Source organism: Odocoileus virginianus, chromosome 15, assembly GCF_023699985.2.
Source record: "Odocoileus virginianus isolate 20LAN1187 ecotype Illinois chromosome 15, Ovbor_1.2, whole genome shotgun sequence".
Classification (NCBI taxonomy): Eukaryota; Metazoa; Chordata; class Mammalia; order Artiodactyla; family Cervidae; genus Odocoileus; species Odocoileus virginianus.
Window position 1 is genome coordinate 14,186,020 of NC_069688.1, and position 12,000 is coordinate 14,198,019.

At 45.5% G+C, this 12,000-nt stretch overlaps 1 protein-coding gene across 3 annotated transcripts in view; it reads left to right on the plus strand.

Annotated features, from left to right (window-relative positions):
- The window catches only part of FBXO32 (F-box protein 32), a 51,502-nt gene that overhangs the window by 19,863 nt on the left and 19,639 nt on the right, over nucleotides 1-12,000 (plus strand). For all 3 annotated transcript variants that reach the window (XM_020879036.2, XM_070477051.1, XM_020879037.2), the window contains exons 5-8: nucleotides 2,958-3,051; nucleotides 3,897-4,081; nucleotides 10,560-10,742; nucleotides 11,781-11,924. In XM_020879036.2, coding sequence (XP_020734695.1) covers nucleotides 2,958-3,051; nucleotides 3,897-4,081; nucleotides 10,560-10,742; nucleotides 11,781-11,924 — 606 coding nt within the window. The remainder of the gene's footprint in view (nucleotides 1-2,957; nucleotides 3,052-3,896; nucleotides 4,082-10,559; nucleotides 10,743-11,780; nucleotides 11,925-12,000) is intronic.

Genomic DNA, 12,000 nt, shown 5'->3' on the forward strand with positions numbered 1-12,000 from the left:
CTGCTCTTCCTTAGTCAAAGGGTTTCTCTTGTTCCCCTTCAAATGCACAGTCATAGCCTTGAGAATTTTTGTGTTCTTGGGGTTGGTGCAGTTTTAGACAAGACTGAAGCTGACGCCCTGGTGAGATGGCAGTCACATGGAGTGGGGCTTTTGGATGGATTTCAGGCAGAGTTCTGCCTACCCTCCTCTCACCCGCCCCCCGCCCCACCTCCCACCCCGTGATGAGTCATGGCACACAGCCGACTGCCCTTCCCAGAGCCGCCTCAAGACTGTTGTTTGCTTTCATCTTGCTTTGTGCTGGTCATGTGAGGCTCAGGGTATTAATAGACCGTGGTCTTGGCCTTCTGAGTCTTGTTGTTGGTCAGGGAGATAAATGGAAGTTTTGGCCAGTCCCTTTGTGCCATTTTTTGCTCCTCTCTTGACTCACGTGTCGGTTGGTGACAGAGCTGAACTGGACGCACAGAGGACATCCAGTCTGGTCACCGCCCCGAGGACGCAGCCTCTGCTGCTGTGTTCACTTCTTTCCCCTCCTCATGGGCATTTGGTCATTTCCTGACATCCAGCCTTGGATCCCCAGTACTGATCTTAGCAAACCAGCCTTTCTTCATCCTCCTCCCCCAAGCCAAAGATGGCATGTCTCCCGGCAAGTGTGAGAGAAACCCAAGCCAGGCAGGGAAGGACTGGGGGGTCTTGTTATTGTTCAGTCACTGAGTCGTGTCTGCTCTTTATGACCCCATGGACTACAGCGCACCAGGCCTCCCTGTTCCTCACCACCTCCTGGAGTTCACCCAAGTTCATGTCCATTGAGTAGGTGATGCCGTCCAACCATCTCATCTTCTGCCGCCCTCTTCTCCTTTTGCCTTCAGTCTTTCCCAGGATCAAGATCTTTTCCGATGATTTGGCTCTTAGCATCAGGTGGCCCAAGTATATTTTTAACTTCGAGCAAAATTATTTTCAGGAAATTAAAAGTCTGTGCATGGTCGACTGGCTCCTAAGGAGCTTCATGGGGACAAAATTTTTAAACAAATGCCTTGGAAGCAGAGGTTCTTTGAATTGCCTGGGGCTTTGATCCAAAAGTTTCAGTTCTTCTCTACAGCCCAGTTTTTAAATGTCACTTTGCTAGTTCCCTCAGCCTGGATTCCAGCACCCAGCACAGTGTCGTACTTGGTGTTTACTGACCTGAAGTGAAGTTGGGCTGGGGCCTGGCCTAGGAGATGAAACTTCTTTGGAAAGTTTCCTAGGAGCAGAGACTCAAGCTTTAACATAAAGGGGAGTCTTGGTTCTCTAAATCTAATTGACTGGCTGTGAGACTGGTCAGTTTTCCTTTGCCTGGTGGGGTTCCGGGTGCAATTAATTACTTTCCCTTTATATTGACTCTTTTGTTCAATAACTGTGAAAGCATGAAGTGTGTTAAGAAGATCCTGCTGATCCATTTCACTCTTTGTGGTGTAGTTGGTGAAGTTTAGTCTCTTGAGCCTCATTTTGCTCATTTGTTAACTGGGTTGAACTGTATGATCTCTAAAATCCCATTTCAGTCTAAATTTTCATTTTTTCAATGACAAAATTTTTGAGTTAAAAAAAAAAATCTTGCCATATCTGTAAGAATTTTGCTTTTGAGGGAAAGAATGATTATGCTAAGGGTGCACCAACTTAAATTATTATCTTTATTTCTTTTTGTTTAGTGATAACATGGGTGGTGGGAATGGACCATACTCCCACAATATACCAACCAACCTCTATTTTCTACCTAATTTATGCCAAGTGCTCTGCTAAGGGCTTTATGTGTGTTTCCTCATTTAACACTCACACCAATCTTGAAGACTCTAAGTATTACAAGTACAGATGAAAAAAACTTGGGGCACCAAGAAACTCAGGAAGTTGCTCAGAGTCACAGAGCTAATAAGTGGTCAAAGCAAGACTTGCACATAATTCTAAGAACTACAAGGATCCTAACTTCTAGGTAGAAAGATATATATACACCATACATCCCTGAAGGTCTCTCTTCCTGTTATTAGCTTCTTTCTTTTGGTCACTCTACAAGTTTTTATTAGAACTTGACTATGTCATATATTGTTTTTTTATCTTATATTGGAGTATAGCCAATTAGGGGGCTTCCCCTGTGGCTCAGTGGTAAAGAATCCGCTTGCAGTGCAAGAGCCGTAGGAGATGCGTGTTTAATCCCTGGGTCGGGAAGATCCCCTGGAAAAGGGCATGACAACCCACTCAGGTATTCCTGCCCAGAGAATCCCATCAACAGAGGAGCCTGCTGGGCTACGGTCCATAGAGTCACCAAAGAGTCAGACACGACTGAAGCAACTTCGCACGCACGCACATAACCAATTAACAATGTTGTGATCGTTTCAGGTGGACACCAAGGGATTCAGTTACGCATTGGCATCTTTCTACAAAGAGTTAAGTGTGATGAAAGATTCTAATTAGTGGACATGTTTATTGAGCACTGCATAAGCAGCAGATATCTGGATAAGAATTGCCACTTCCTTGAAAAGTGCACATCACTGCTGAACTTGAGCATTTAGGTGCCTCGAGAGCAGTCCCAGCCAACGGGGAGACGTTCAAGTCAGGGTAGAAGTACTCCCTCTGGGAGTGATTATATAGAACTCCAACATCACAGGTCATGGGAGGTTTTGTTCCCCTTGGAGAACTTCAGCTTCGCTTGTTGAAGTAGGACAAGTAGAATGAATTAGCCCTGACTGAAGCCAAGCTCTTTATATTTAAAAGAAAAAAAGCAATTAAATATTCAGCCTGATGCCGAGGTTTTGAATTACCCCCATTTGTCTTTTACTCGGAGCATCTGCTTTTTATTGCACTGTGGCCCTGTCTGCCATTTATCTCTCCCCGTCAATCCGTGTCTACGTGTCACGTGACTCAAAAGTGAAGATTAGAGGAGAAAAACATCTCTGTAGTCTAAGCCTGGCAACTTCTATTTTTATCCACAGCTGTTGGAACTGATAGCGAAGTCACAGCTCACATCCCTGAGTGGCATTGCCCAGAAGAACTTCATGAACATTTTGGAAAAAGTGGTACTGAAAGGTGAGCTCTTTCCCACTCTCTCACCCCTTTTAATAGGCCTGGGGCTGGGCAGATGGATTTTCCAATGCAGTGGACATGTCACTGAATTAAGGGAATGTGAATGGATGGAAATAAATGACTCCAGATGCATTTCATGGGTGCCAGATTCCAGTTGAGAAAGGAGGGCCATCCATGCTCAAGACAAAGGGTGAGACGATCACCATCTTGTCCTTGTATTGGAATCATCCATTTGTCCTGCTCTCTCCCTCTCAGGCTTCTCAGTGGAGGCACATGTCCCAACTTTGGCTACCAAACTTCTAGATTCCACATTCCTAGAAAAGTGAGCAGGGTGCAAGGCAGGATAGATTCACAGACTCTCTGAGCTAGAAAGAACTTGACATCTCTGGCTCAACTGACTCATTGTATACATGAGAGAAAGAGTGATTTATTCACAATCACACAAAGAGGCAGCCAGACTGGGTATGAATCCAAGTTCCTGACCCCCAGACCCGTGCTTCTACCACTGATCATCTGAAAGACACATCACTGCTGGGCAAGAGACACTGCTTTCAGATCAGGTGAGCCTGTGGTGCTGGCGGGACCAATGAAAAGAGAAACAGTCTTTGTAGAAAACGGAGAGAAGAGAACAAAGAGGGACCCAGATAATGGAAACTCTATCCCATACCCTCGAGTGCAGAAGCTTAGCCAAGTATAGAATAGACACCAGTGAGAAAGAAGACCATATCCCCCGTGGCTGTACCTGGGTTAACACAAGCACAGTAGAACAGAAGAAAGGACCACTTGTAAAATTATGGAGTGTTCTAGCCTCATAAACTCTTCCTACTGTTTTTCTTCCCCCACTCAAGTCCTTGAAGACCAGCAAAACATTAGACTAATAAGGGAACTCCTGCAGACGCTGTACACGTCCTTATGTACACTGGTCCAAAGAGTCGGCAAGTCTGTGCTGGTGGGGAACATCAACATGTGGGTGTATCGGATGGAGACGATCCTGCACTGGCAGCAGCAGCTGAATAACATCCAAATCACCAGGGTAAGCGGGGACCCCCCAGCTTCCTCCCAGCAGGAACAACCCCTCTGCAGTCAGTTCATCTGCCAAGATGCTGGGCAGCCTCAATAGGACTTTAAACCCACTCCAATGATGGAAGAGTCTAGACAGCTCTGCTCGGATGTTGTCTCTTGGGTGCTGAGGGTGGGCTGGGGGCTTTCTGATAAAGGGAGGGTGGGAAGAACTTGGCAGAGCAGGATCAAAGCACACGGAGGATGACAACCAATGGAAAGGTGGGAAAAACTGGAACTTGACCTTTGGGTCAGATGTAGGCTATACCAGTGAAATCTTCAGTGGGATCTGGAGATTTCGCCCATTTCCTCTTAAAGTACAAGTTCATTTATAGCTTTAAGATGCTGCCTGGATTGCAAAGGTGCCATGATGGTGGTGGCTTGGAGAACTGGTGCTACCAGCCTTTTAAAACTCTAGTTCCAGTTATTAACTGGAAGGAAAGGAAGCCTTTGAGTAAAGACTGTAAACATACAGGTGGGGAAAGAGATGGGCAAGTCTCACTCAAGGCAAACAAATAAACCAAAACCCCCCACATTTCCAGCTAAACTACTACCAGTAGTTTCTTCTGGCTTTTAAAACATAAGCTGGCCTCCTAGCACTTGTCCTCTTGAGAGTGAGCAGAAGGACCAAGACATACGAAAAATGTGAGAAAGATGTTGTTGTAATCTCTCAAGGCTCCCTAATGGACACACACACTTAGGCCGCTCACATGGCACTTGGCTGACTTATCTCATCACTCACCACGGCTGTTTTAAGTGGTTCCGGGACCCAGGCTGATAAAGTTAGGGTCTGCCTTGTCTCTTGAGAATAAAACATTTAAAAAAAAAAAAAAACTTCTTTGACCTCTTTTAAGTGTTTCACTATATGAAGCTTGCAAAATGCAGTGTCCTTGACTTTACAGTTAATAACCTCTCTGTGCCTTGGTTTTTTTTAAACTCAGAAATAGAGGGAATAATTAGAAACCTCAGAGTTCTCTGACTTCCTTAGAATTATGTAGGCTACACTACACACACACACATACACACACTGCATAGATACCAGATACCTAATCAATGATATAAATGAGCAAATCCCATTAGTCTCAAGGGCATCTTCCCTCCAATAACTTGGAACACCCATTTAGATGGTCCCACTTGCCCAGAACTTGTCTCTGTTCTCTCTGTTTCCCTTACAGGAGCCACCCCCTCCCTTGGCCACATCTGCCCAATTTCATGCGTCTACTCTCCCCAAAGCCCTCCTTAGTTGATCTACAGACTCTCTTGGGAGGTACCCATTGTAGTTGTTATTACCCTTCATGGAGTGAGGGGCAAGGAGGGATCAGAGAAGCCCAGTGACTTTCCCAAGTAACACAGCAGTCAGGCCAGAGCTGAGGTCAGAACCCTGAGCTTCTTATTCCTAAAATGGCAAAGCTTTTTAGCATCAGTGGTTTCCAAAATTTTTTCAATCCAGCTTTCTTCCAACTATGTATTCAGTGATTCAGCTTTTTGCAAACCTTTTAAATCCAATGAAATCTCACACAGGATGGATCAGACCCTGAAATTCATCTGACTCTCCCCTCTGCTCATGGCACCCCAGCCAGCCCAAGCTATTCTCAGCTTGGTCCTACCTCAGGGCTTTGAGGATAGCTGCTGCTTCTGACCATCCAGTCTGTTGAAGCCTCTGTCATCTTACTGAGCCGCTTTTATGAACTGAGATTATTTCATACATATATTCACCTTCCTGTCTCATCCACTGGCTTGTAAATGCCACAAAGAAAGGACAGTACCATCTAGTTCCCTGCTCTGTTTCCTGTCCCTGGACCAAAGCAGGTGGCAGTCAGTAGACATTAATTGAATGAATGAATGATTGAAGGCAACTCTCCTCCCTACACCTACCTAAAGAACTTGCTCAGTGTTCAGAGGAATACAGTTGCAAAATACTGCCCTGTATTACAGATGAGGATGGAAATTTACTAACTGCAGGATAGGTAGGGAATAGGTATTGAACATCTCTGTGCCTCGCTTTTCTCGTTTGGGAAATAGGAGCAATCATGCCTATCTCATAGCCCTGGTATGAGAGTTAAAAAGTTAGTATATAGAAAGCACTTAGAGCGGAGCCTGACATGTAGTACTGTAAACGCATCAGCTGTTATTACTGTTATGAGGGGCTCACTTGGTGGCACTCTTCAAAGTCCTCTAATGTATTAATGAACTCATCTAGTAACTAATTGTAAGGAGGGGTCATTATAAAAGCTAATATTAACTGGCCACTGTGCTCAGTACTTCCAGGCATTGTCTCATGAGAAAAATCAGACTGAGTGGTTAAGAATAATCTGGCCGGGGCCTCCCCACCAGTAGGATATGGACTGAACCCAGGCTTAAGATACCCATCAGTCTCTGCTCCCTCATGCCCTCCTTCCCAACCCTCCGTGGCTCTCGGCTACATTATTTTGACAGCAGTGCTGGGAACCCACGGAGCTCTGAAGTGCTTTTCACAGAAATGCCCACGTCTCCAGAGGAAAGAAAGATGAACAGAGAGAGAGAAAGTGGGGGTGGACAGAAAAAAAGTCAGTCACTCAGCTGTGTCCGACTCTGCAACCCCGTGGACTGTAGCCCACCAGGCTCCTCTGTCCATGGGATTCTCCAGGCAAGAATACTGGAGTGGGTTGCCATTACCTTCTCCAGAGGATCTTCCTGACCCAGGGATCAAACCCGAGGTCTCCTGCGTTGCAGGCAGATTCTTTACCATCTGAGCCACCAGGGAAACCCAAGGGATTTAATTACTTCAGTGTGGACTGTATTTTAAAACTTTTTAACAGTTTGGACCAAAGAGAAGTATGTTATTACATGAAAATGTTAAGGTGACATTTACAGTCGTTTTCTGTTTGCCAAAGTTCTATCAGTATCTCCCCAGCACATAATCTTGTTTTCTTTCAGAATTTCCTATCTCATTCTATGGAGCCAATTTTTATTGGCAAAATAATTAATATAGTAAATAATAAAAGGGAGAAAAACGAAGAGAACTGGCTTGTGGTGGGTAGGGGGTTGGTGGGGGGAATCACACAGAATCACAGTGTGCTGTGAGCAAGGCAGAGTTTGGAAGCGTTGGAGGGCAGGGAAGGCAGGGTGAATATAAAAGGATTTTTAGCCAAACACTTGATAGGGGGAGCAAGAGTGACTTCTTTTTATTTAATATGTTTATATTCAAATAGAAGAAGGTACGCAAGCAGTTAATCATTTATCAGGAGTAAAGGCTCAGCATGGGGTCTGGGCAAGGATTTTGGAAAAGTTCAGGTTTGAAAATTTGAGAGTGAATTTGCCAAGTGGACTTTAATAGGAGTTCATGTAATAATTGGCCTGGGAGTTTTAACCAAAAAAGTAGATGCTTTGAAGTGCTGGAAACAAAAAGAAAATCTCATGGCAGTTTTATTGGCTCATATGATCAGCCGCAGATGATAAATGACAAATAGGTCTAGGACCTTCTGCAGTCCAGCAAAATCCTGAATTCTGCAAACAATTGAAAGTTCAGCCCAGCAGCCTGAACAATATAAATTGTCAAGTCAGAGACACTTCTGATGGGTTAGGAGGCTGATACCACTCCAAGTCTGAGATGGTTGGAGCTGGAGGGGATCCTCAGAGACTTCTAAGCCTGCTCATTTTGGACACGAAGGAAGTATGAAAGGAAGTGTTAGTCGCCCAGTCGTGTCTGACCCTTCGCAACCCCATGGACTATAGCTTGCCAGGTTCCTCTGTCCATGGAATTCAGGCCATGGAGTGGGTTGCCATTCCCTTCTCCAGGGGATCTTCCCCACCCAGGGATCGAACCTGTGTCTCCTGCATTGCAGGCAGTTTCTTTACCAGACGTACAGAATTTGAGACCCAGATTTCCCATGGGATCTCGATCTGCTACTGCTCCACCCCATGTTCCTCCGACGCCACCTCCTGTTCTTCTCCATCATCCAACGTCCCAGGGCACCCTGTGACTGCCCACCTTCCCTCTCCACGCCTGTCCTGCTTTGCAAAGACACGGCAGGGCATGGGAGGGGGTAATTGCTGACACTGTGTATCCCCCTGGAATCTTGTGTGGTCCAGCCTTAACATGCCTCGTACAGAGTTTAGTTAGCTAAGATTTCAAGGGGGGGAACTCAATACCCATTCCCAGGATATTTTCCCCTGAGCTAAGGAAAGGTTTCTTCATCCTGTTTGTTTGTGTTGTTTTTTTTTTTTTTTCCTTCTTGTGACCTCCAGAGGTGATAGAACACTGAGCTAAAAATGTCACTAGTTCAAGTTCAAGAGCTCACGCAGGACTTGCATGGGAAGGACAAAGAACCACGGTCTTAGTCTCAAGCGACTTGTGCTGACTTCTTATCCAGATGGCAGAAGCTAGTTGCTGTTCAAGAAATAGCAACAAGCACTACTGAGGACCTTCTGTACAGATGGTTCCCATAGCACTTGTCTCCTTGGTGGCATTTAACCTTTGTTCTCCAATGATTTGCATATGTTTCTGGGTCTCTTGCCCTTGCAGCAACTCCAGCACCAGAAGAGGGTTTTTGTGCTAGACTAGTCTGCGAGGGTTACAAGCTTAGACCTTGGCTTCATGGAGCTCGGTCTGGATAGGCTAACATAAGCTCATCCAAATTTAAACAATAAAGGGCTTAACTATAAATGCAAGGATATAATAGAAGAAGCTTCTGGAGGAGCTCATGATTAATTGCCAATGTGTTCTCCACAGATCAGTAGTTTTCAAAATGTTCCACGGAGCCTAAGGTTCAACAGAGATGCCTGAACGGATGGATCTTTAGGCTGAAAGATTCTTGACCAGCCCTTCCCAAAGTGTGCATACATGTGTACACACACACACTAGTACAGAGTCTTTCTACTGTGGTTGTTTTTACCTGTTTAATTATTACTTTATTTTCATTATTCCACAAATATTTATTGAGTGCCTACTATATCCTAGCACACTTCTAGACTCTTCTAGACATAGCAATGAAAAACCACATAAATTTCTGCCTCTGTGGAGCTTATATCCTAGCAGGAATGTCCCATTAAGCTTTCTTTTGGAGATGGGTTCTAACAGAGGGGATTTCCTTGGTATTCCAGTGGGTAAGACTCCACATTCCCAGTGGAGGGGGCTAGGGTTCAATCCTTGGTCAGGAAACTAAGATCCTGCATGCCCCTTGGTGCAGCCAAAAAAGACAATGGTATCTGAAAGAGATCATAGGAATTCTAGGAAGATGCAGTGCCTAAGACTTGAGGGAGACACAAAAGCAGTTTTCAGAGGAGGTGAGTTTGAACAGGGGCTCCCCAGGTGGCGCTACTGGTTAAAACAAAACAAAACAAAAAAAATCTGCCAATGCAGGTAGACTTAAGAGAGGCAGGTTTGATCCCTGGGTCAGGAAGATCCCCTGGAGGAGGAGGGCATGGCAACCCCCTGCAGTATTCTTGCCTGGAGAATCCCCATGAACAGAGGAGCCTAGTGGGCTACAGTCTACAGGGTTGCAAAGAATTGGACACGACTGAAGCAACTTAGCATGCACGAGTTTGAACTTGATCTGAGAAGAGTCACTTGTACATGAGCAGAGGCCTGGACAGAGTGACAGCCTTCTGGGCAGTGTTTGGGGACCAGTGAGAAAGCCTGTTTTGGGGGATCGGTGGTCACAAGGAGGCAGGCCATGAGAGCTGACGTTGGGGGTGCCCTGCCAGGGCAGTGAGTCCTTCAGGACTGTTGTAATTGAGTGAAGCGCAGGAATCCAACTCACGCTGATAGAATCTTTCCGCTTGGTGCTCGTGGTAAAGAACCCACCTGCCAAAGCAGGAGGCATTAGAGATTCAGGTTCCATCCCTGGAGAAGGGTATGGCAACCCACTCCAGTATTCTTGCCTTGAGAATCTCATGGACAGAAGAGCCTGGTGAGCTACAGTCCTTAGAGTTTCAAAGAGGTAGATACAACTGAAGCAATTTAGCACTTCACAGTAAAAGTGTAAATCAGTGAAGGAAACTAAGAGGTACAAACCTCCAGTTATAAAACAAATGAGCCACTGGGGCTGTAATATACAATATAAGGAATATGGTCAATCATATTGTAATAGCTTTATATGGGCACACATGGTTACTAGACTTACTGGATGATCATTTCATAACATATGCAAATATCAAATCACTATGCAGTACACCTGAGACTAACAGGATAGTGTATGTCAACTACATTTCCTTTTTTTTTTTTTTAAGCATCAAGTTTTGTGCAACTTAGGAAAATTTCTCTGGCCCCATTGGCCGGAGCTGCTCCAGGCTGATCTTTGTGCGTCGCGGTCATGGGTCCTATCTTGTACTCAGGGCAGGGAGAATGGCTGCTCTGATCAGTAAACCAGCTTGAGGCTGGAGGACAAGGGGACAGCTGCATCCTTGGAGGGTGTTGCCTGGTGCCTAACTGCTCTCTGTCCTGCAACTTAACACCGTCCTTCTCCCCGCAGCCTGCCTTCAAAGGCCTCACCTTCACAGACCTGCCTTTGTGCTTACAACTGAATATCATGCAGAGGCTGAGCGACGGGCGAGACCTGGTCAGCCTGGGCCAGGTGGCCCCTGGCCTGCACGTGCTCAGCGAGGACCGGCTCTTATGGAAGAAGCTCTGCCAGTACCACTTCTCCGAGAGGCAGGTCGGTGTGGCCCCACGGCTGTTCCTTCCTTCTCTCCCACTCTGCCTGCCACTCTGCCAAGCTTCCTTGGCATCTTTCTCAAACCCACCCTGGGAGGCTCCCTAGTTTGGCTAAAAAGCAGTCCGAGGAGTTTCTAAATAATATTTGTGAGATTTCTTTTATGTGATTCAAGAAGGAAAAAAAAAAACCCTTATATTTTAACCCATTCTCATTTTACAACTTGCTCTGAAAACAATTCATAAAATTAGCAACAGCCCTTCTTTTCTATAACAAAGTAACTTACATTTTTATGACATTTTACAGCTAAAGGATTTTCCTGATGTTATTTCATTTTATGCTGATAACCCAGGGAAAGGTAGCCCCGGAGTTGGAAATGGCAACCCCACTCCAGTATTCTCACCTGGGAAACCCCACAGACAGAGGAACCTGGTGGGGTGCAAGTCCATAGGGTTGCAGTGAGTCGGACACGATTGAGCGACTGAGCACATTATGCCCACTTTAAACAGGAGGGACTGAGGCCACAGTGGCTAAATGACATATCCAAATTAGTGGCATGCTCTCCAGGTGAGGAAAATGGCCTTGGATTTGAACTTGGGTCTTCGGACACCAGCTCTAGGCCTTTTTCCCCTCCACACACTGCCTCAGATTTTTTTTTCCCCCAACTTCTTTATATAGAAGTGTGAGTTCAACAGAATCTGTTCACGAAGCCACTAATATTTAGATATAAAATAGAGCCACTGTGCCAAACAGTCACTGCATCTCCCTGGAAATAATCACTCAAGTCTGTAGCAGTGAAAAGATTGAAGTTGTTTATGGAGATCACCTAAACTTTCAACACCAGAAGATGTCACCAACCACCTGTTTCTTTTAAAGACTGGTTAAAAGCTATTGTTTCTTTCACTGGGTAGAGATCAGAAGCTACATTTTTATATCTCTGCTACTTTTTCCCTGGCTATCATCAGGGTATAGATGAAAAAGGTGGGGAAAGAAGGCAGGAGCAGAACTTTTCAGAACAACTTTTATGTGTTTGATACTTAGATCCGCAAGCGATTAATCTTGTCCGACAAAGGACAGCTGGATTGGAAGAAGATGTATTTTAAACTTGTGCGATGCTACCCACGGAAAGAGCAGTATGGAGACACCCTTCAGCTCTGCAGACACTGCCACATTCTTTCCTGGAAGGTATGTGTCTCAGAGGTGGTGGCCACACACCCCCAAGCCCAGCCCCTAAGAGCCAATGACACCCGCACTGTGTTGC